This window comes from Metopolophium dirhodum, chromosome 2 (assembly GCF_019925205.1).
Source record: "Metopolophium dirhodum isolate CAU chromosome 2, ASM1992520v1, whole genome shotgun sequence".
Taxonomy (NCBI): Eukaryota; Metazoa; Arthropoda; class Insecta; order Hemiptera; family Aphididae; genus Metopolophium; species Metopolophium dirhodum.
Genome location: NC_083561.1, coordinates 35,826,195 through 35,849,183, shown reverse-complemented (window position 1 = coordinate 35,849,183; position 22,989 = coordinate 35,826,195). Strand labels below are relative to the sequence as shown.

Genomic DNA, 22,989 nt, shown 5'->3' with positions numbered 1-22,989 from the left:
ACCAACTAAAACTATATTTACTTATTAGTCATTGGGTACCTACTTATATTATATTAATTATAAATCTATTATATTATTATTTTGGTTTTTTCCGTTGGTTATTTTATTTTGGTTTTATTTCTCTATACCTACACCGGCTAGACCCAAGTCCCAAATACCACCCCTTTAATTACACCGCTGTTTCAAATTAATCAAACCCTAATTTATACATTATATACAAGCCAAAACCAGTAAAAACAATGATAATATTTATATATTATTTAGGTGTTTGAAATGAAAAAAGAAAATCATGAGAATCATCCAACCATTCAATATTTAATTTAAATTTAATTAAATTTTTTTTTCTATATTTATAAGTAAAATACTTGCTTTTGTACATTTTAAATAATTCATTGTCGAACAAATTTGCGTTATCGTTGTTTTCAAATAGAAAAATTGTTGCTATACAATATAAACATAATATATATACTATATTAATATTTTATTTTAATTATTTTTAATTTTTATTTATAAATGCTATACCTACGGCTTTTAATATTATTTATAGTTAAAATCCATGTGGCGTTTATAAGTAAAAATAAAAATAATAGGGGGTATCGGGTATTTGAGTGAGAGGACGCCTAAAATAACTTATTTGAGCACTCATACTATTAATTTAGAAATGTTGAAATATTTTTCAGGGAGTTGTATTTAGTGTTGCGAGATATTATTATCATTGTACTCCCCAAAAGTGTGTCGTTATGTATAATTTCTACTGAACTAAATAGTTTAATTAGTTTATACTTTTACAGTCACGATTAAAGACACATTGACGTATTGTGTTTATAGTTCAGTTATAATTTTCAGTTTTCACTCCAGGAGGGGCGATTTGTTTACAATTTGAACTCGATCAGTGAGCACCACGTTTAAAGAAATACCCAATCGTATATCTTTGATCCGAGTGAGCACACTCATTGTTCTGTATTTCTGTGGAGTGTTGTATAATATATCTGTGGTTGACACTTGACGTGTGGAGGCACGGAGCACCAGCACGTCTTATTTTTCCATGCCTCGTTTTGTTTGATCAAGAAATCATGGTGCCAACCACGACCTGTGGTAGTGTGGTACTAGTGGTAAGTGGTAACCATCGGTGACCAGCTGCCGTCGGCATGGTCGTTGTGTCTCCGGTCTCTCTCCCACTCCGGCACCGCCGCACGACCATTGTGCACCATAGCGAAGTAGCGAACTAACGAGGTAGCAAACCATTCGGTCCGATACCCCCTCGGCCCTTGTCATCGTCACCATCCTCATCATCATCATCATCATCATCATCGTCGTCAAAAATGGCGATAGCATATCTCGCTCGTTGAACCGTTTGTCTAATGTGTGCTCGACGTGTGTGTGTGTGTGTGGCTTAGTGCGTGCACTTTTTTTTTTCATTAGTCGTTTATTCCGGCCCTTTCATCCCTGCGTGCACCGTCTCTACGATACTCGTGTTCGCCGCCCCGAATTCCACAGCAAAACGGCCAGACGTTCGTCGGACGGTTCGCGTTGATGTGCGCCGGCAGACATTCTCTGCCCCGGTACGCGTCCAATGTCGTCGTTACAATTCATCGTGCATCCAGCCCCTGGAACGGATGATCAGCTCAACGACAGGTCGGCAAACACTCTTATATATACATACAATCGTTTTCGTTTGTTTGCATGTCGTCGTCTTGTTGCACGCCAACCGGACGTGTTCCGCCTACCCCCGGCCGTACATCCGTCGGTCGCAAACGTCGTTATTAATATTTTTCGTTGTTGGCGTTCTGCAGCCGTCGGACGACGTGCTTGGGTTTTTCCGTTGGGTGTGGTGATGCTGATGGTGGTCCACCAGACAAGTGTTCTGCTGTCGATTTTTCGAAAAACAGATTTTTATTTTTATTTTGACGCCCATAATGTACACTATTACAATGGTCATAATACTATATCACATAGGTAGGTACCTACATAATTAAAAGGTTCCAGTAACTGTATCATCTCTTATTGTTGATTGAAATTGTTCGATTCCTCGTCGACATTGTTCGTATGATTGTGCGTTTTACAGCAAAGCTTTGCGAACTGCGTCCCTTGGTTGTGTATCGTTACACTGACACTTGTCCACCTAATCCTTTGGCATATTAATTTTTTTATTTCGTGTTAGCTCATCAATTTTATAGATATAAATTAGCTCTCAAATTGATATATATATATACCTGTTCACTTAATAATCTTAATTTGGACATTGGTATGAGGGTGGTATGTTTGGTGTAGTAAAATACCAGGGTTAATATCTGATATATAAGTGTAAAATACTGATAGGTAGGATCATAATATCAATAATAATAAAAATTGAATATTTTTGTTGGGTAAAATGTGGTCTGTTCTCTGTATGTATATATATTATGGGAATAAATGCACTTAACCACCCCATGCACATTTTTTGATTTTTTCTTTTGGAACTTACTTATATTAATTATTTAAGAACATTGGTACAATCAGAATTTGTCGGAAACCATTATTTTAGAAGTTATAGCCATCCATAGTATCCGGTATTATGTTTATACGCATGCGCGCCACTCTACTTTAATGCCGCCCGTAGTGTCTATAATTAATTTTTCTTATACATATTTTAACGACTTAAGAATGATAGTGAAATCACAATTTGCTCAATCAGCGCTGCGCTCAGACAAAAAATTGAAAATATCCCTCGATCTGCTGTGTAAAACCACCTTTGGTAGGCCTCGGTATTAAACAAAGTTGTTAAAAAGCTCATAATGTGCTAACGTTGGCACTCGCTCGCTGCGCTCGGACAGCAATAAAAAGACATGATAAACGTAGCGTTGCGCTCATGCTTAAAAAACGCAAATTTGCCAACTTCAAAACTAAGGCTGACCGACCAATTCTGATTGCATCATTATTCTAAAATAATTAAATTGAGTAAGTTCCAAAAAAAAAAATCGAAAAATTTGCATGGGGTGGTAAAGTGCATATTAGCCTATATTATGTCATAGTGCCCTTTGGTGTTATTGTCTAAAATTAGGACCGACTATCCTCCATTTACGTAATGTATTTCTTCATGTCTTCATTTCTGCACAATGAATAAATAACTAAGACTATTCATTTAATTTTAAAAGCTGTACCTTATTGTATTGTTTTAGACATAACAATAATTTTAATTTTCATTGTCCGATGGACTTGTTGGTGCTTGTATTTATGTTGTTGTCAAAATTGCTAATATATTATGTGACTATATCATTATTTAACTCTAATATTAATTGAATAACAATAATTTATTAGGTATTAATGGTATTAATTTTTGCGACAAAATATTGCCTATCTTCCTCCCCTAGGTTTGATCCATCTCTGTACCAAATTTCATCGCAATCGGATGAACGGTTTAGGAATGCATTAAGGACACAATCAGTCACAAACATTTTTTGTCTTTTAGATAATAATTTTTAGATAAACAATAAAAATATCAAATTGGTAGGTTGTAGGTATATATGTAGGTGAAGTACTAATGTATAATAATAAACATAAAACATGCAGTATATTTACATTTTTTATCTACAATTCTATTTTTTAGTTTATATTTAAAAAAAAAATATTTCCACTATTAATTACCTTCTTGTTACACTGATAAACTATAGACTTGACAGTGTATATAGAAACTAATATAATATGACTGATAGTGATGTTCTTTCGATATTTTTATTAAATATATTATATTATATGGTTTTATACCTACTTAGGTATCCTTTGTAATAATTTTTTATTTTCAAGTTTTTTTAAGCATCACGGACCCACCTACCAAGTTCCTGTTACTTTTTACTAAAACCATAATTTTACTTTTCCTTCCTTCAATATTTAATTTAGTTCACAAATAATTTATGATTTATAATAATAACATTATTTACACCATACTAAACAAATATTTATGTTTTAACCCCAGTTTTAACATAACAAAATTATAATTTTTTTTTTTTGTAATCTGCTAAATTATAGGTTTTTCATTATTATATTATTGTCAAAGTTGGCATAATAAATGTCCCCGTTAAGTAGGTATACTAGCTTATAAATATAGTTCAGTTAATCAATTATAAGTTAATAGACTTCTTTCTTAATTATATACTATAAGTACGTGTAGTTAATGACAAAAATTAATGTAAAGTATCTACTTGAGAAATCTGTTTACATCTGTAATGTTTGCAATACAACATGTTTGATGCCTTTGGTTAGTCTGATAAATTGTAACTGATTAATATTGTTTAGTATTTTGCTTTTCCTTATTTTTTTTGTTTTATAATTTTACCTCAAATTTTACTTAATTTTATGTTAGATATTTAATTTTTTAACTAAGTACAGTAGAATCTCGGTAAACCTTGTTAGATAATCAAAAACATGGTTAAGCGAGAACATTTTTTTAAACATATGTAGGTACCTAATAATTATTATCATTTTAAATTTATCATAAATTTATTTATTACTTACGCAGGTACACTCATATTATTATTTAAAAATATACTATAGGTACACATTATTATTGTTTGAAAAGGTCGATTAATTAAAAAAAAACCCCTAACTGTTAATTGAGAAAGACAGATAATCATGGTTCTACTGTATGTTGGTATTACAATAATAGACTGAGCTATTAATAGTATTTATTCTCTACTACACTGTTATCAAAACCAAATTCTGCTTATAATAGGTATCTAATTATTGCTCGAGTACCCATGTACTAAAATGGTTGGTAAAAGCCAAAAGGTATTTTTTGTGTAAGTTCCTATATTGTTCATATTTATAATAACACTAGCTGACCCCGCTGGCACTTCGTTGCCCGTTAAATTTACCAATTCTATATGACTCAAACTTTGTTCAATTCGTTATTTAATTCGGTGTATGGTGTATGGTGTTCAAAATTTATCTTAACTTTTCTGTTGCCCGGAATAAAAATTCTGATTCGCAGCAGTATATTATCAGGTAGGCAATTTACCTGCGGTAGATCGCAGACCCCGTGCTGTTTGTACGTAAGTGTATGATTTAACTCTAAAGTATCAACATTGTACAAAGTTTGTCATTTTTACTTAATTCCACCTTCGGAGGATTAATATGATCAATTAATACAAAAGCCTAACGCAACCGTACTAAAATCCGATGAATAAAAAAAAAACAAATTTAACAATTTTTAAATTAGCCTATCTTCTTTCCAGAGGTCTAATCTACACACAAATATTCATATAATATTCTACACATTATCGGACTTTATTTATGCCTAAAACCTGCTCCGTGATATCCTCTTTCTTTTAAAAAAAAACTGCATGACAATTGGATAAGAAGTTTTGAAGCCAAACCGTAACAAAGATTTCCTCTTGCTTGATTTCAGTTTTATATATATAGATTTGTGTAGATACCGATGTTGGTTAACAAATACTAGGTAGGCACCTACCTACTGATACATTTAAAAAATGTTTGCTGTTAAAAATAAAAATGCTAATAAATATAAATTACCTACAATAAAAGTGTTAAGGATTATTTTTAATAGCATATTTAAAACCAATAAAACAATCAAAAGTATACATTCACAATTTTATTAGATTTAATATTTTAATAGGTTGTTACTTTAGTGTTGCTGGTTAGGTTTATAACTTATTACTACTTATTATGATTTAAAATGTTAATTAGTTATTCATCAATTATAAAATAATGTACTTATCTAATTTACATTTTATTTATTTGTTTTTAGGTTCAAAGAAGTTTCAGAACGTTTAAATAGAAGTATTTTAGGCAATACATCTTCTTATCCGGTTCTGTCAAACATAAAATCTCCAATCAAACAAATTGTAGTAGGACCATATCATATTGGTTTATTATTTGAAGATGGACGAGTGGCTCGAATTCCATTTACAGTACTTGCTGAAAGATTGGACTTGTCCAGATCTACTGGAGATGCAAATAAGTTGCCTTCCAAGTCCAGCAGTGGAAATAGTGGTGGCGGTGGGGGTGGGGGTGGTGGAAATTTAAGTTCTGCCACTCGTCATCTCACTCGACGAGCTCGTATAATGAGATCAGGAACATTCCGTGGAACTTCAAGGTAAAATGTTAAACAGTCCTATATTTATATAAATTTTGGTAGATAATTATAGTAATTTGTTCAGGTCATCTGGTAGTGGTGTAATAATGAGTAGTGGTTCATCAAGTGGACGTCCAGTTATGCCAGCTCAATTTGTTCCTGAAGAACTTGTAGCTCAAGCACAAGTTGTGTTGCAAGGCAAAAGTCGAAATTTAATAATACGTGAACTTCAGCGAACAAATTTGGACGTGAATCTGGCTGTCAACAACCTTTTATCACGTGATGATGAAGAAGGTGATGGAGAAATTGAAGAAGTCAATGGGCCTGGTGGAGACTCTTATGTTCCTGAAGACTTGATGTCTTTATTAGATGGTGGAGGATTTCATTCAGACCATTCTGTCATTATTGATGCTGATGCAATTTTCTCTGAGGATATGTTTTCATATTCTTCATCTAGAAGGTAAATGTGATATATTGTATTGCATTTTATTTAGCTTTATAAGTATATATACATGGATTTTAGACCCATGTTGACATTTCGTAGGAGTGGTGCTAGAAGGTTAGGTGAGCGTGATCGTGTAAGCAATAGTGCAAATGACAGTACATCCAGTGATCGTAATTCAGGACCAAGTGATCGAGATAGTTTTACTAGATGGAGAGATCGTCATTGTTATGGACAGCAACAACATCGTCAAAGACAACAACAGTGGCTTGAAGGAGCACTACGTGATTCAGCATGGGATAAAGATACAGGTAAATTATACAAAAGGAAATTAAAATTAAATTATCTTTTATAATGCTTTGAATTGTATTTTTTGTAGATTCTAAAAAGAAGGACTCTAACGTTGGACCTTATGAATTTTCCGCAGACTCTAAAAAAAAGGATAGTAATACTGGCAATCCTTTGTGGTTGTCAAATGATGCAGAATATTGGCCGGAACCAAATGTAAAATTTATTCAAATAGCTGCAATCCACTCAGAACTAATTGCCCTATCCTCTGGAGGACAACTTTATCAATGGAAATGGGAGGATGCTGATCCGTTTAAGACTTTAGATGTAGGTAAAATATATAACTTATTTAACATTTGTATTCATATAACATATTTTTTCAGAACAATGTTCATCATCCAAAGACTTATGCTCTTGGTTTAACTAATGAAAAAGTAGTTCTTCTTTCGGGTACTATTATACGAGTTTCTGTTGTAACCGAATCTAATAAAGTAGCTACATGGATGGATGAAAGTCTTACTCATGCTGCTACTGCTTCTAAACTTGAACATCCAGCTCAGCTTTACTCTGAATTTGTTGTTGATCATATCATTTCTATCCATACTTGTCCTCTGTATACTCTAGCGCGTTTGGAAAGTGGAGCACTTTATTGGTGGTATGTATTAATTTATTAATGATTTCGTAGGTTATATGATTTAATTTAAAATACAATTAAATTAATAAAATTAGGGGAGTATTACCATTTAATCAAAGACGTAAAATATGGGATAAATACCGCACTAAAGCCAGAAAACAAAAAACAAACAATTTAAATTCTGATATTATTGTTGGAAGTCAAGTTTGTATGAAAAATAGTCCACTTTATCAGCCAGGAGCTATTGGTATGTATACATTTTAAATTTTGAGAACATAAACATGTTATTAATATTAATATTTATTCTTAGGTATAACTTTGTATGGCGGTGAACCTAAAATAGGTCAATTATTAAATTCTGCCTGGACATATGCTGATGTTTGCAGATTTCAAATTTTGACACCACCTCAGATATTTCAGTCTCAAAATATTAATAGTAGTTCCTCTAAATCATGCTCACCTATTGAAAAAAGTAAAGAGACTGCCGATAGAATTGACATGCCACCACCTCCTTCTCCAGCATCAAGTACTTGTAGTGAAACAGGAAGCACTGTTCAAAGTTCAAGTAAGTACATTTTCCTATTCACTACTATGCACTAAAAACAAGACAACTGCCTTTTGATGATGATTTTTGAAAAAAAATATTTATTTTTAATCACCAAATATAACCAGATTTGTACATTATATAGATCATATTAACAAAAATAAAAGTGAATTTTACCTCAATAAATTACAATGTACCGAGGAGTGTTTTAGGAGAATAATTTGTTAGAAATTTGAAGTTATTAAATGTTTGCAATAATTTTCAGAGAGAACCAAAAGAGTGACAATGAAAGGTCTTGAAGATGATAAAAATATTGAAGAAGATTGGCCATTAAAAGATGTTGTATTTGTTGAAGACCAAAAGAGTTTGCCTATTGGTAATGTCTATAACAAATTTATTTCCACACATTGGTTATTTTATGCATCATTTTTTACAGGCCGTGTTGTTCATGTGGACGGTTCATATGCGGCAGTTAAGTTTCCTTGTGTTTCAAAAGATATTATATCTGGAATATTTCCTAAAGATAAAGATCCAAATGTAACTGCAAATGATGATGTAGTGACAAATATCATAAAGATGTTAGACCAAAATGAAGTTAGATTAATGAAGAAAGATGACCTACAGGTGAATATAAAAAATGATAGTTGTATTTTTGATTTTTGATTTTTATTATTTGTTTATTTATACTTAGGTTTGTAAAGTGGCAGTTGCAAGTAAAGTGCCAGATTGTTTTCAGAGAACACCTAGAAGAATTAATATACCTACTGATAACGGAAATCAAATCCTGACCTTAACTATTGATGGCCAAGGTACATTTATTTATTGACATTATTTTATTCATATTAAATTATATTTTATTTAAAGGTGTACATGCTATTGTAAAAAATGGTTCAAAAATCAGTTATATCAAATTTAATGTAACTAGTGGAAAAATAGAGCAAGATAGTCCTTTTCCGGTTGATGCTAGTGCTTTAATTGGATTGAATCCTGATAATATGCAGATAATTTGTACTGCTGAAGTAATTTTAATTTGATATCTTAATTTATTACTTGAAAGTAAATTGTGATTGTAATGTTTTTATATTTTTTCTATAGAGCAAAGACAATATATGTATTTTACGTGATGGTAATCGAACTATATACCCTCTGGCTAAGGATAGTACTGATTCAATGAGAGAGCCACAGTGGTTAGATTTGGGACCTGTACGTTGTATGGGTATTGGTTCATATACAGTTACTTCTCCTCACGTAAAAGCAGTTGCTGCCATCATAGTATTGGATGTAGAACAACAAATACTTATGTCCCGGATATTAAAGCCCAATCTTGAGTCCGTTAAATTGTTGATACAACAATTATCACTTGAACTTGGTATTAATTATTAATATTTTCTTATTTGATTTTATGTCAACTAAATTTAACTAAGATATATTTTTCATTTTTATAGACAATGGAGTCCTCTTATCACAGATTTTGGCAGAGCGATGCGATGGTAATCGTAATCTTTTACATGCTTGTGTTTCAGTCTGTGCTCCTATTTCAAATAAAGAACTAGAAGGTATTGAAAATATATTATTATCAATAAATAATAAGTTTTATATCTATTATGTGTGATTTATAATACTTATAGAAGGGGATAATGTATCAAATCAACCAAATTCCAACGTCGATACTTTGAATGTAATTCAAAAAGCATTTGGGGTAAGATCATCATTTAGTTTACGAGAAATGATGAGACGAGCTTCAGCTGCTGTTAGATCAAGTAAGTTATAATATATGGGATAGTCTATTAAATTTTCCTATGTCAGCATGATATTATAGAAAATATGATAACATGGTTCTTCATTTTATACATGTATTTAGCTAATAATAACTTATGATTTGACTTATCATCAGGTACCACTAATAATTCATCTGACTCTGAACCAATGGAAATGAATGATGAAGCCCCACCGCCAGGTACTATTCCTGAGCCATGGCAAGAACCAGTTAATGCAACTACTCAGTCAAACCCTGTCTTACCAAATGAAGAAGAAACAATTCAACCAACGCCACCTATTAACCCAAATACTGAAAGAAGAAATAATGCATTGGCTATTTTACGACTACTGTGTGAATCAAATGTATTTTCACCCCATCTATTGGATTTATTGACTGCTAAGTATGTTAATATTGCAAGTCTTTAAAATCTGATATTAATACTTTTATTATTATTTTCAATACAATCTGCTAAATAAGTATTTGTCTTTTAAATATATTTTTTAACCAATTAGTTCTATAAAAAATGTTAGGCTTGTGTGTTTTTTTTATGAATATTTACAAATAATTTCTTATTATAATTATTTAGAGATGCCCAAGGACTAACTCCATTTATGTTGGCGGTGACTGTTAGAGCGTATCCTGCTGCTATTATTTTACTTGATACTATTCATCGTGTGGTTTCAAAAGTAGTACTACCACCAAATATATTTGAAATGCAAGGCACTTCAGTTATAGAACAAGAACATGCAATTAAAAATGTAATGAGTGCTTGGAGATCTTCAGTTGCTGGAACAGGATCCACTCCCAGTAGCAACAAAGGACCTCCAGAAATAGCTCCTCAACCAGTACCTTTGTTTAAGAATTCCCCAGTTGGTAACTTTGAATTACCACCCTATTGGTCATTATCTTCATCTGGATTACCTCAGTCACAACCACCACCTCCACCACCACCGACAGTACCTATACCACCACAACAATCGAATGATTTTTCTAAAGGTTAGTTTGTTTTTATAAATATTGATACTGAACATTTTCCTAAATTTATTTAAATATTTAATTAATTATAATACATTTTTTACCATAGGATTTTTCCCTCTTCCACCACCCCCACCACCATTATCAATTTACAAGACACATACTTGGTATACCGACAGATCATTTTATCGTGATGGTGATAGTGAGAGAATTCTTAAAGCTAAAGAAGTTTTAGCTTCCATGGTTTATCCTACTGGCTCTAATCCAGATTACAGTCCATTGCATGTTATTTGTTGCAATGATACTTGCAGTTTTACTTGGACCGGAGCTGAACATATTAATCAGGTAATATATTTTGTATGAGCTATTTTTTAAAGTATTATGTTGATCACATTGTTTTTCATATTGTGAATATTAAATTACTATAATTTGTGTGTCCTTGCACCTCTGTCACTGTTGATACCTTCAAGAATATTTCTTTATGTGGTCAAAATTAAGAAGTTATCTACCTTGATAAATGCACTATAATTGCCTCAATTGATTTGAGTATCTACTGTATCTGCTGTTGTGTGTTCCTAGCAAATATGTTTTTTCTTGTGTTTGTCTCTTTGTATTTTAGTGATGTTGAACCACATATATATATAGTAAATAACTGCATTTAACTGACCATAGTGAGTATCACCATACAAGAGTCTATTTACTAGTGAGACATTATACTAAAAGCTACTTTTAGTGTTTTATAATTCAATTTAGCAGTAACTTTTATTAATATCTATCACAATTTTATATTAATATATTATTGAATAAATAGATATTTTATGTAATAGTAAGTATATATTCTAATCTTGAAAATTGATAATTAATCTATTGATATTGTAATAATTTATGGTGATGTAAATTCTTAGTTAATGATAACTTTGAATATACTTTAAATATTAAGGCCCCTGTAAACCATATCAATTTTTCATCAAAACAAGTGAATGACCTGAGGGACTGACTCAAATTAATGTATTTCTAGTGGTTCAATTTAAAAAATGTAAAGATTTTTGATTTGATAAAGAAGTTTACTTTGCATCGGAATGAGCATATATTCAATATTTTTTTAATAATTTTTAATATATTATTATTATTATATTATAATATAACTTTAATATTTTTCTACAAAATCATCCTTAAAATGTCACTTTCCATTACATAGTAGGAACCTAACCAGTACTACTTTTATTACTGCTATAGTACAGTGCCCAATAATTGTCCGATGAGATGTCCGGGGTCAGAACAACTTATTCTTCCATAAAGGTCTCCACACGCGGTGGCTGTGAATTGCTGCTGGACACATTACACAAATCACCGCGTGGGTAAAGCCACACAATAGAATTTAACGCCACTGCTGCAGTGTGTAGGGAACATCCGAACATAAGACACCATAGAAAATATCACTGCTATATCAGTTGTATTTAAAAATGACCCCTGATGTCAACTTTTAATATTACTGCCATGGCAGTAATATTGGCAACTGTACATCAACATGTTTATAAAAAAGTTGAAAAATTAAAAAAATTGAAAATGTTTATTACATTCAAGAATTTGCTAAAATTGAAAAAGTGCTCTGATCGATCCATAGTAATCTTGTTTATGCATTTAGATATCTTTACATTTTTAAAATCAGATCTATGAAATTACTGAACTTTTTGTTAGGTGTACAGCTATTTCACGTCCACAAATTGATTTTGGTATGGTATTTTGATTTAATCATCAAAAGACATGTGCACGGGTGGGTAATATGTATGATAAGGATGATTGGTGGGGAGTATAGTAGTATACACCCAATAATGACAATCATTTACTACATACACAAAGACAAGCAATGACCACAAGAGGAACACAACTCCTTAAAAATTACATGTTTATAAAAATTGCAAGGGCCTTAATAAAATAAATTATTTCTATGAACAATTTTTTACTAGGATATATTTGAATGTCGTACATGTGGCCTAACTGGATCATTATGCTGCTGTACAGAGTGTGCTCGGGTTTGTCACCGTGGCCATGACTGTAAATTGAAAAGAACATCTCCTACTGCATACTGCGATTGTTGGGAAAAATGTCGCTGTAAAGCTTTAGTACAAGGTCATCAAGCATCTAGATCACAGCTACTCAGCAGATTAATTAATGAAACCGATTTAGTGACCCATTATAATTCAAGGTATTATTTTAGAATTTTATCAAATGAATACTATTTAAATCTTTTTATTAATTATTTTTCAGAGGAGAAAGTATATTATTATTTTTGGTACAAACAGTTGGTCGACAATCAAATGAACAACGCCAATATAGTAGATCATCCAGACAACGAGCTGCTTCTCGAAAAACACCGTCATCTGACATTGGTAATATTGGTCAAAATTGTATTATCAAATGGATGTTTTTTTATTTTTATGATTTCAGAAATGGATATGCCAGATCATGATTTAGAACCCCCCCGATTTAGTCGTAAAGCATTAGAAAGATTACTAAATGATTGGCCTGCGGTAAAAGCTATGATAATGTCTGGAGTAAAGAATGATTCCGAATCCAAATTACCAACTGATCAACCATATTTAAAAAACCAGTCTGGTACTACATTCTTGGATAAGTTTATGCACTGTTTACTTTTTAAATGTAATGCTGAAGTAATAACTAACTCATATTTAGTAAGTTAATTTTGTAATTCTATTTTAAAAGATAATATACTAAAAATATTTTGATATATTTAGATGGTTGATGCCCTTGTTACAACAATTTTTAAAGAACTTCATAATCCATTAAGCAATTCAGTTGAAGTTAACTCAATAGCACGTCGTTTTATTAGATCTGTAATACGTGTATTTGTTGTTTATAGTGTTGAATTAGCGCCTCAAAATAATAAACGACGAATGTAAGTGTTTCATGAATAATGTGTACAACATTTTATTTTAAATGTTATTTTTTTTAATTAGGCTTGGAAATTTGTCCTCTCCATTTGCTCGTGCTAGACGTATTTTTCAATCAATGATGAAACTATCAATTGAAGAATTATGTGAAACAGCTGAAAGCCTAATTGCACCTGTTCGTCTTGGTGTCGCAAGACCTACTGCTCCGTTTACTTTGTCTACTAATTCTAATCCCGATATACAGGTATGTATCATTGATATGTAATATATTTAGATTAAATAAAATATAATAATATATTATACTTACATATATTTCAGAGTTATGAAGAAATATTTTTTGTTGAGCCAATGGCACCAAATAACATGAATTTGTCCGATCAAATAGAAGGGGCTAATGTTCATAGACAATCCCAAAATGATCAACCCCCAATTGACATTGAACTAGAAGATGAAATGGCAGACAGTAATTTTTTTCATTAACTAAATTTTGAATTATCTTATATGAATTTATATTGCTTTTGGTTAATCAGTTTTCAAAGATGAAAATGTTTCATGTATTATTGTTTATTTTTAATTACATTTTTTTGATATAAATGTTAAATGTAATTTTATGGATCTTAAAAATTATTAAAAAAATATATACATATGTATGAAAACTGGTCATGTTAACATTTATAAAATAATAAATTAAATTTTTGGCTATAACATATTATAAGTGTTACTTGATTATTTTTTTCAGATAATGATGGTGAAGGTAGTGATCCGGAAGATGTAATGGGAAGTGTGCTTGAAAATCATGTTCGATTGGGGCCAAATGGTATTTCTGATTCTAATCAGCAAGGTCCAGTTGACCCAGAATCTGATACAGAAGATATGTTAGTTGAAACAGATTCAGATTCTGATCAAAGTAATCAAGATGGTGGTGGACAAAGAAGTGTTCAAACAGGGGCTACTGCGGGATCCGATACTGATGATGAATCAGGAGAGTCTACTCAACAAGAAGATGGAGAAGAATCTGAAGCCGGAGAAACTGATGAATTGGATGCTGAAGAATTTCTTGTGTCTGAAGATCAATTAGAAAGAAGAGCGTATGTCTTAATTTATAGAATAATATATAAAATATAAACAATAATTTATCATTTAATATTTTACAGTACAACTTCTGGACAAGGACATAGAACTAATTTAGCGCCACAATCAATGCAATGGGCAATAAGAAACCGTGATACTGCCACACGAACCGCAACAGGTAAATATATAATATAAATATTATGGATCTCTCACTGCAGTACAAAATATGGTATGCTAAATATACTAGTCATGGTGTTATTATCCAGAACTCCTAGTAGATTTAGATTAGTGTATTTTGTACCGCTGTGGGCGATGTATAGTATTCATAATCAATGGTTAGCAAGTATAAAAAGCTAACCAACTATGAGTACAATTTGTATAGTATAATTTATACTTGGCTTACATAGTGTCATGTATTAAATTTCTGTTTTGTTTTAAAATGTATTGGTTGTTTTATTCATGCATATTATCCTTGATATACTGGATAAAATTAAACTGTATATATTGAATGTTTAAAATATGTATTCTTCATAATTTCATTCTTAGATTAATTAATTAACTAATTAAGATATATACATAATTATATCATGCTTATAATAAGAAAAAAGTACTTATTTTTTAAAATAACTTAGTGCCAATATTGTCTGTTTCTAAGTATCAAAATTGTTGTTCATTGAATTAATATATCACTAATTAGTAATTATTAATTATGCATGGTTTTTTCAGTTATCGTAGACGCTTATATATTATTAAAATAATAATAAATAATGTATTATTATTTTTTGCATAAAATATTTGTTATTTTTAATATATTTATTAAAATATCTAATAAGGACATAATTATTTAATAGGGTTTAGAGTTGCTTCTGGAAATTCATTAGTATTCATAGATCCTACATCATTGAGGAGGTCTGCTGTAGCTGCAGTTAGTAATAGTACCAATAATTCTGGTAACGGAAACAATAATGCAGCAGCGGCCGCTGCAGCTGCAGTTGCTTCTGCAGCTGCTGGTCTTAATGATTCAATCACAATGGCGACGACTGCTTCTAGCTTAGCTAGAGCGTTTGCAGTAGTCATACGACAAATTGCTGATTTATTAGTTACATCCATAAATGATCCACCATCATTACCAGTAATACCAGTGCGTATAACAGCACAAGATACTAGTAGTTTACAGGTAATATTTGAAAAATATTATATACTTATTATATTATTATTCAAGCATACCTTGTATTTAGATAATAATTGAGAAGTCACTTAAACCTACTTGGGATTGGTTAATGGCTATAATGGATTCAACTGAAGCACAACTTAGGTTTGGTGCTTCACTCACTCAATCGTCTGATCCACAACATCCAAGACATCCTTTGCATTCAACAACTACAACTAATACTACAAATTCAATACCTACTACATCGTCCGGGATAGGTAATGTTAAAATAATTTAAGTTTGCATTATATTATAATTTATTTATATTTGTATTTTAGGTGCAACTAGTAATAATAATCAGGCAGTTGAACCTCGACGTGAATTTATATCATACTGTTTATCTCTAATGCGTGCTCACAGTAATGAGCATGGAGATTCTTTACCAGTATTGGATGTTTCATCTTTAAAACATGTTGCTTATGTTTTGGATGCTTTAGTGTATTATATGAGGGCTGATACAGCTGCTGTTAATTGTCAATCTATAAGTCCACCTATTGTTTTATCAGATCCTTCTGATCCTACTGATCCTTGGATTATAGACCAACAGGTAAATTTTACAGCTTGTACATATAATATATAATACTAAGTTTTTTTCTAAAATATAAAACACCCTCAGACTTCAAAAATTAATAATTACATGTTAAATTTATGTATAGCAATATATAGCTTCATTGTCTTAATTAATTCTTCTCTATCTTCCATAATATGTGATTAATTCTTTGTGATCATTCTTAATTTTTTTTAAACCAATTTAAGTAAAGTTAAGAGCACTTAGATATGACTTGGTTTTTCTCATTATTAATACTTTATTGGCTTCTTTCCACTAGATTTTAAATATTTATATTTTTAATATGTCAGGATGAAAATGATAATGAAGAAAATGATGAAGAAATTAATACTACAGTACCAATAATCAGCCAAACATCTAGTCCACGATTTGTAGACATGGATTCTGGAACTAGAGGTCGACGACATGCATTTTTCCAGCGATCAGATTCTACTTTATGTTTAGGATGTCCCCCACCAGATCCTTTTGAAACACCTATGACTCAAGCCATGCCATTAGCTGATCAACCACATTTGCTACAACCAAATGCACGCAAAGAAGACATGTTTGGCTCACCAAAACTTTCTGGTAGATAATTATTTTTGATTTAATAATATATAATAAGTCATAAGTTATATTGGTGAAGAAAAAATATTTATTATTTAAATACATGATCCATTTTGTAGCACCTTTAGATGGATCATTGGAAGGTCTGCCATCAAGGCTTAGTTTATCCAGTCGTAGCGATAATGGAAGTGAACAGTTACTCAAAGAACATGAAAGAAAAAGTTGGTAGAATAGAGTAGAGTTTGATTTTATTGTGTAACCCAGAATTCAGTTATTTTTGATAAATGTATTGATAGAATTTGGTTGTATTTCAGTATTGTTTATGGTTACAGTGTTTCCAAAATATTGCGTAATATAATAAATCAAAAACTATCATAGTTGATTAAATTTTTTTGACTAAAATTAATATTTTTGTGGTCTGTATTTTTGCTATAATTTAAATATTATCCAATTATATTATATCTCGTGGTATAATATACGATGGTACAAACTTAGAATGCTTTAGTATTTATTGATAATTAATTTATATATAATTAAGAATTTTAGTTACTCTTTCATTTTTAAAGCATCAATTTAAAATACATTAAAAGAATACTAGGAACAAATAATAATTAAAACTTTTAACTTAAACTTAATTATCAATAATAGTTGTCTCTGAGGTTACATGATATAATCAATTTTATTATTATAAATAATATTTTTAAAATAATATAACTTAATGGAATGCATGTTTACATGTAGAGGAGATAACCGAAACAAATGTATTTAAAATATTAACATGTTGATATCCGCTGACATTTTCATATTCTCGCTAGTGTTGTAGCTACAAATTTCATTGTATTTAAATCTAAACGAGTTAAATAATTACACATTAGTGTAACTACTAATGAGGAATAATATTTTTATGTAATTTTTCACCCATGTATCATATGCATTTAATATGTTTTTCTGGAAACAGGCAAAAACATTTTATCACGGACTTCACTGTGTTAAGAACTAGTACATCTAGACATGCTTTCATCTTGTTATAACTAATTTAAAACATTATTATAGTTGAATTATATAATGCATTTGTATATTTATGTAATGATTATCTTTTATACTATATTATAAACTATATAGTAAAAATTAAATAATATAACTATAACTGTTTTAAACATTTTTAGATATATTTATTGTTATTATTACTTACATATATAAACAATATTATACTTAAACAATATTTTTTACTTTAGTTAATTGTAGATATTTTAAAACTTTTTTTCTTATAGCAAGATGATTGTTTGCAACAGTTGAGTGTGCATTTCCTTGATTATCTTAAAATTATTAATATGTATAATTCAAATTGTAGGACAAGATACTGAACCAGAAGATCTTTCTATTCGTGCAAATGTGGTTGCAAATGAAGTTCCTGAATTCTTTAGTCTTGGTGAAGAATCAGACACTTCACAACCAACCCCTGAATGTAAAGGATAACAAAACAAATCCAATAATAATTTAAAAATGTAATAATCATTACTGATTTCAGCTGAAATGACCAAAAGAGAAAGAGACTTGATAATTGTACCAACAAGTACTTTCTCTGATACTACATCACCTATGCTTAAAAGTGTAATTGTGAGAGCTCCTTCTGGCGGAACTCCATCCACTTCTGTAAGTTTTTTTTAAATATATTTTTAATAACTAGAACTTTAAAAATGTATACAAATCATATTATTTGTATCATATTCATTAATACTGAAGGTTTAGACACTGATTTAATTTAAAGTATTTCATATGTGATATTTCCATGTATTTAGATATTTAATTGGAATACTGAAACTTGCAGTTTTAATAATACTAATAAAACATTTAATATTTTTCATAGTTGAATTTAATAATAATTTTTAACCTAATCATTTAAATTTAAGTAATAATATTACTTATTATGTTAAGGACTAAGTGATTTTCCACACTTAACTATATAGAGCACCACATCCGATAGTATTACAAAAATAGTTTTTGATAAATTAATTGATGAAATATGAAATATGCATATAAATGTTCTTAAACCTAAAATATGCAAATTTGTACTAAAATAACAAAATATGCTGCAATACTTAGCAACAAAAATGTTAGTATTTTAAATATATGTACTATGAATTGAATTTGTATCAAATCAGAATTTCAATATGCATTTTCTAACAAATATGCAAATGCTTAAAGATTATAATCTTTATTCTTTAAAATTAATTTTTCATTCAATTTGTATGTGCTTACTTGTTTTTGATACCCAATGGACAATGAGATCAATTTCAAAATAATTAAAATTATTATTATTATAATTATTATTTAATACTTAAATACAATATTTTAAAATATCCATATTGGATATTAATTGAAAGATACATTTTTATTTTGTGTTCCTTATCTGTAATTTAATTAATTTAGTTAGGGAAATAGAAATGTGTATAATATGTTTTATATATTATTTTTTTTATTTAAATATAGTCAAGTTCAGCACAAGTAAAACCAAATCCTGATGTGGACGACAGCCATAATTCATATTCTAATAATGATGCTGTTAAACCAACGAATAAGTATGTTAGAAACTATTATTTGTGTATTTGTTTTGTACATACAATCACATTATTAATTTATGTATTCATTTTAAGGGGAAGTCGTTTAGGAGAGAGTGTATCCCATGACTTATTGTTAGGTCGTTGGCGTTTGACATTGGATCTTTTCGGTCGTGTTTTTATGGAAGATGTAGGTTTGGAACCTGGATCTGTTGTATCTGAACTTGGGGGTTTCCCAGTTAAAGAAGCAAAGTTCCGCAGAGACATGGAAAAGTTAAGAAACCAACAAAATCGAGATTTAACATTATCAAAAGTATGTATTTATCACAATTTTTCACAGCATATTATTTATTTAAATAAAATATATTGTGTTATTAACTAAAATCAAATTTTATAAATTCCAACAGTTGGAACGTGATCGTAATCAATTGATTCTCATGACTTTCAAAGAATTAAACAATCAGTATAATTCTTATCACCGCAGAACATCTAGTACTCATCCCTGCCTTGCAGTTAATAGAGTAAAAGTAACATTTAAGGATGAACCCGGAGAAGGATCAGGTGTTGCCAGATCATTCTATACTGCCCTAGCTGAGGTAAATATAAATAACTTTTTTTCATTTGTAAAACAATATTATTAATTAATGATTTGTATTTTTTGTTAAGGCTCTTCTATCATGTGATAAATTGCCAAACCTTGAATCAGTTCAAGTCGGTGGTCGATACTCACAATATACTGTTCTACAACGTTTAAGAAATCGTGAGCGCACTGAATCTCCTCGAATAAGACATGCTGGTCCATTATCACCACGAGTGCCATCAAGACGGTCTGAGCGTAATGATCGTGAACAACGCCGTACACTCTCTGTTGATGCACGTTCATTTGTTCCTAACTCTGGGTCATCAGATGCTAATCCAAATTCTCATTTAACTCCTCACCAACAACAACTTGGTGAACGCCTGTATCCAAAGGTATTTTTTTTAAATTAAAATTTTTGGTTGTATAAGTGTAAAAATATAATTTAACTTGTTTTGAAGGTTGTTCAAATTAGGCCAAGCTTAGCCAGCAAAATTACCGGAATGCTTTTAGAGTTATCACCTGCTCAACTATTAACATTATTAGCATCTGAAGAAGCTTTGAGAATGCGTGTGAATGAAGCTATTGCATTGCTAATGCAAACTGTTGAAATGTCATCTCTTGTTGAAGTGGCTCATCCATTACCGCCTGCTGATAGTCTACTAGGTATTTTTGTTATTTTGATTTATAAATTAACATACACAATTATTCATTAATTGTTTCATTACAGAAGACGTTGATTTGTTCTTAAGTCTTTCCGAACAACATGGTTCTAAACCTGCTCCACCTGCAAAAGAAAATATTGCAGAAGAAAATGTAACAGAAGAAAACTTAGATGATAACACACCATTATTTTATTGCCCTGGTAAACAAGGATTTTACTCGCCGAGACAAGGAAAATCTTCTTACGAACGTCTGAATGCATTCAGAAATACTGGAAGGTAAATTTTATACTTAAATTGTACTCATACATAATTTATATCTATTTGTTTTGAATTGTTTTATTTATCAAAAATATATGTTATTTAGGTTGATTGGACTATGTCTTTTACAAAATGAATTGTGCCCAATGTATTTTAATCGCCATGTTCTTAAAGTAATACTTGGTAGATCCATAAGATTCCATGATCTAGCATTTTTTGATCCAGTCATGTATGAAAGTCTCAGACAACTTGTGTTAGATGCTGAATCAAAAGATAAAGAATCATTATTCTCAACTTTAGATTTAAATTTCAGGTATATATTTTTAATCTAATGAAAGTGTTGAAATAAATATTCATGGTTTTTTTTATACTTTAGCATTGATTTAAGTCAAGAAGAAGGTGGTGGAAGTGTAGAATTGGTTAGTTGTGGTGTTGATATTGAAGTGACGCCTAGCAATGTTTATGATTATGTAAGAAGATATGCAGAGTTTAGAATGTTCAAAACTCAACAAAAAGCATTCTTTGTAAGTTAAAAATAATATGTCAACTGATAAGTACTTACAATATTGATACTTGATTACTCTTTTAGGCATTAAGATCTGGAGTATTTGATGTGATTCCTGAAAGTTCATTAGATGGTTTAACTGCTGAAGATTTGAGATTGCTGTTAAATGGAGTTGGTGATATCAATGTACCTTTGCTAATTTCGTATACTAGTTTCAACGATGAGTCTGGTCTTGCCACTAGCGATCGTCAAATAAAATTTAAGCGTTGGTTGTGGTCTATTGTTGATAAAATGACTCCATCCGAAAGACAGGACTTGGTAATAATCACTTATATTTTTAATATTAATTGCATGGTTTTTAATGCTTGTAATATATTTTCAGGTATATTTCTGGACCGGATCACCAGCACTACCTGCATCTGAAGAAGGATTCCAGCCAATGCCTAGCGTCACCATGCGTCCTGCTGATGATTCACACTTGCCAACTGCCAACACGTGTATATCTAGATTGTATATACCACTATACAGCAGTCGTACTATACTTAGGCACAAACTATTGATTGCCATAAAAACTAAGCATTTTGGATTTGTTTAAATTTATGGTTTGTTATTTTAAATATATGTCAGAGAAAAACTACTAAAACAGAATAATAATAATAATGTTTTTGACAAGTTTAAAAATCCTGTTTTATTTATTTTTATTTTTATTTTCAGTTCCAAACATGTTTATTTTCGTAATGATAATTTTCTATTTTTTCTTTATATATATTTGTACTTAAAAATATGTATCTGTGACTAAAAAAATATTATTAAGTGGTATAAATCACAATGAAACTATTATATTTCTCATTTTAGCTATAAAATAATTGTGCAGTAACATTACTCATATGAATGATGTATTGAATTATCTATAATTTTTATATTTTCTATAATAACTTATAAAAAAATATGAAGAAATTATTATGTAATACCATGATTTTGTTATTGTTAGTGCTTTATTATACATATACAATTTATGCTTTAAAAATGTATTTTAATGGGAATCTGTTGTTTTTATTGAAACTTTCTTACTTAATTTTCCTCAATAATTTAATAATAAAATAAATCATGTAATGAAATGGATAATCATAATTGTGTGTTATGTACACACAAACCTTAATTTTAAAATGAGTTTTAAAAATAGTAAATATTCAATTTAAAACAATTAGGTTAAATGTTGGTATGCACATTTTTTAAGTTGGACTGCAGTCTTGAAGTGTTAAGCGGCTCATATTATGGTAATTTATTTATGTCATGGTCTATGTATTATTACAATGCTCAATTGTTCTTGTATATGGCTCCCTCACAGCCTACCTACATTTTAAGGACGATTTATTATAAAAAAAAAACCAAATTGATAAATAAACC

At 30.2% G+C, this 22,989-nt stretch overlaps 1 protein-coding gene across 4 annotated transcripts; it reads left to right on the top strand.

Annotated features, from left to right (window-relative positions):
* The first annotated feature begins 1,224 nt into the window (after positions 1-1,224).
* LOC132938040 (E3 ubiquitin-protein ligase UBR5) lies at positions 1,225-22,645 on the top strand. Of its 4 annotated transcripts, none has more exons than XM_061004706.1 (43): positions 1,225-1,635; positions 5,744-6,091; positions 6,156-6,530; positions 6,594-6,823; positions 6,892-7,127; positions 7,184-7,455; positions 7,530-7,681; positions 7,745-7,999; positions 8,244-8,354; positions 8,415-8,602; positions 8,670-8,787; positions 8,843-8,997; positions 9,074-9,347; positions 9,424-9,534; positions 9,607-9,738; positions 9,873-10,137; positions 10,324-10,733; positions 10,822-11,057; positions 12,680-12,918; positions 12,981-13,102; positions 13,161-13,405; positions 13,469-13,629; positions 13,691-13,868; positions 13,943-14,087; positions 14,364-14,712; positions 14,779-14,873; positions 15,547-15,872; positions 15,934-16,123; positions 16,184-16,452; positions 16,764-17,040; positions 17,139-17,240; positions 18,371-18,484; positions 18,548-18,672; positions 19,510-19,598; positions 19,674-19,890; positions 19,985-20,173; positions 20,244-20,549; positions 20,616-20,820; positions 20,888-21,095; positions 21,184-21,390; positions 21,454-21,601; positions 21,667-21,900; positions 21,965-22,645. In XM_061004706.1, exons 1-43 carry the CDS (start codon positions 1,574-1,576, stop codon positions 22,175-22,177), a joined length of 8,883 nt encoding a protein of 2,960 aa, XP_060860689.1. In that variant the 5' UTR covers positions 1,225-1,573; the 3' UTR covers positions 22,178-22,645. The 4 variants fall into 4 exon arrangements, with proteins under 4 accessions (XP_060860689.1, XP_060860688.1, XP_060860691.1 ...); XM_061004705.1 differs by having other exon boundaries at positions 1,226-1,635; positions 20,885-21,095; positions 21,965-22,644; XM_061004707.1 differs by having other exon boundaries at positions 1,227-1,635; positions 6,615-6,823; positions 20,885-21,095; positions 21,965-22,644.
* The last annotated feature ends 344 nt before the right edge of the window (positions 22,646-22,989 follow it).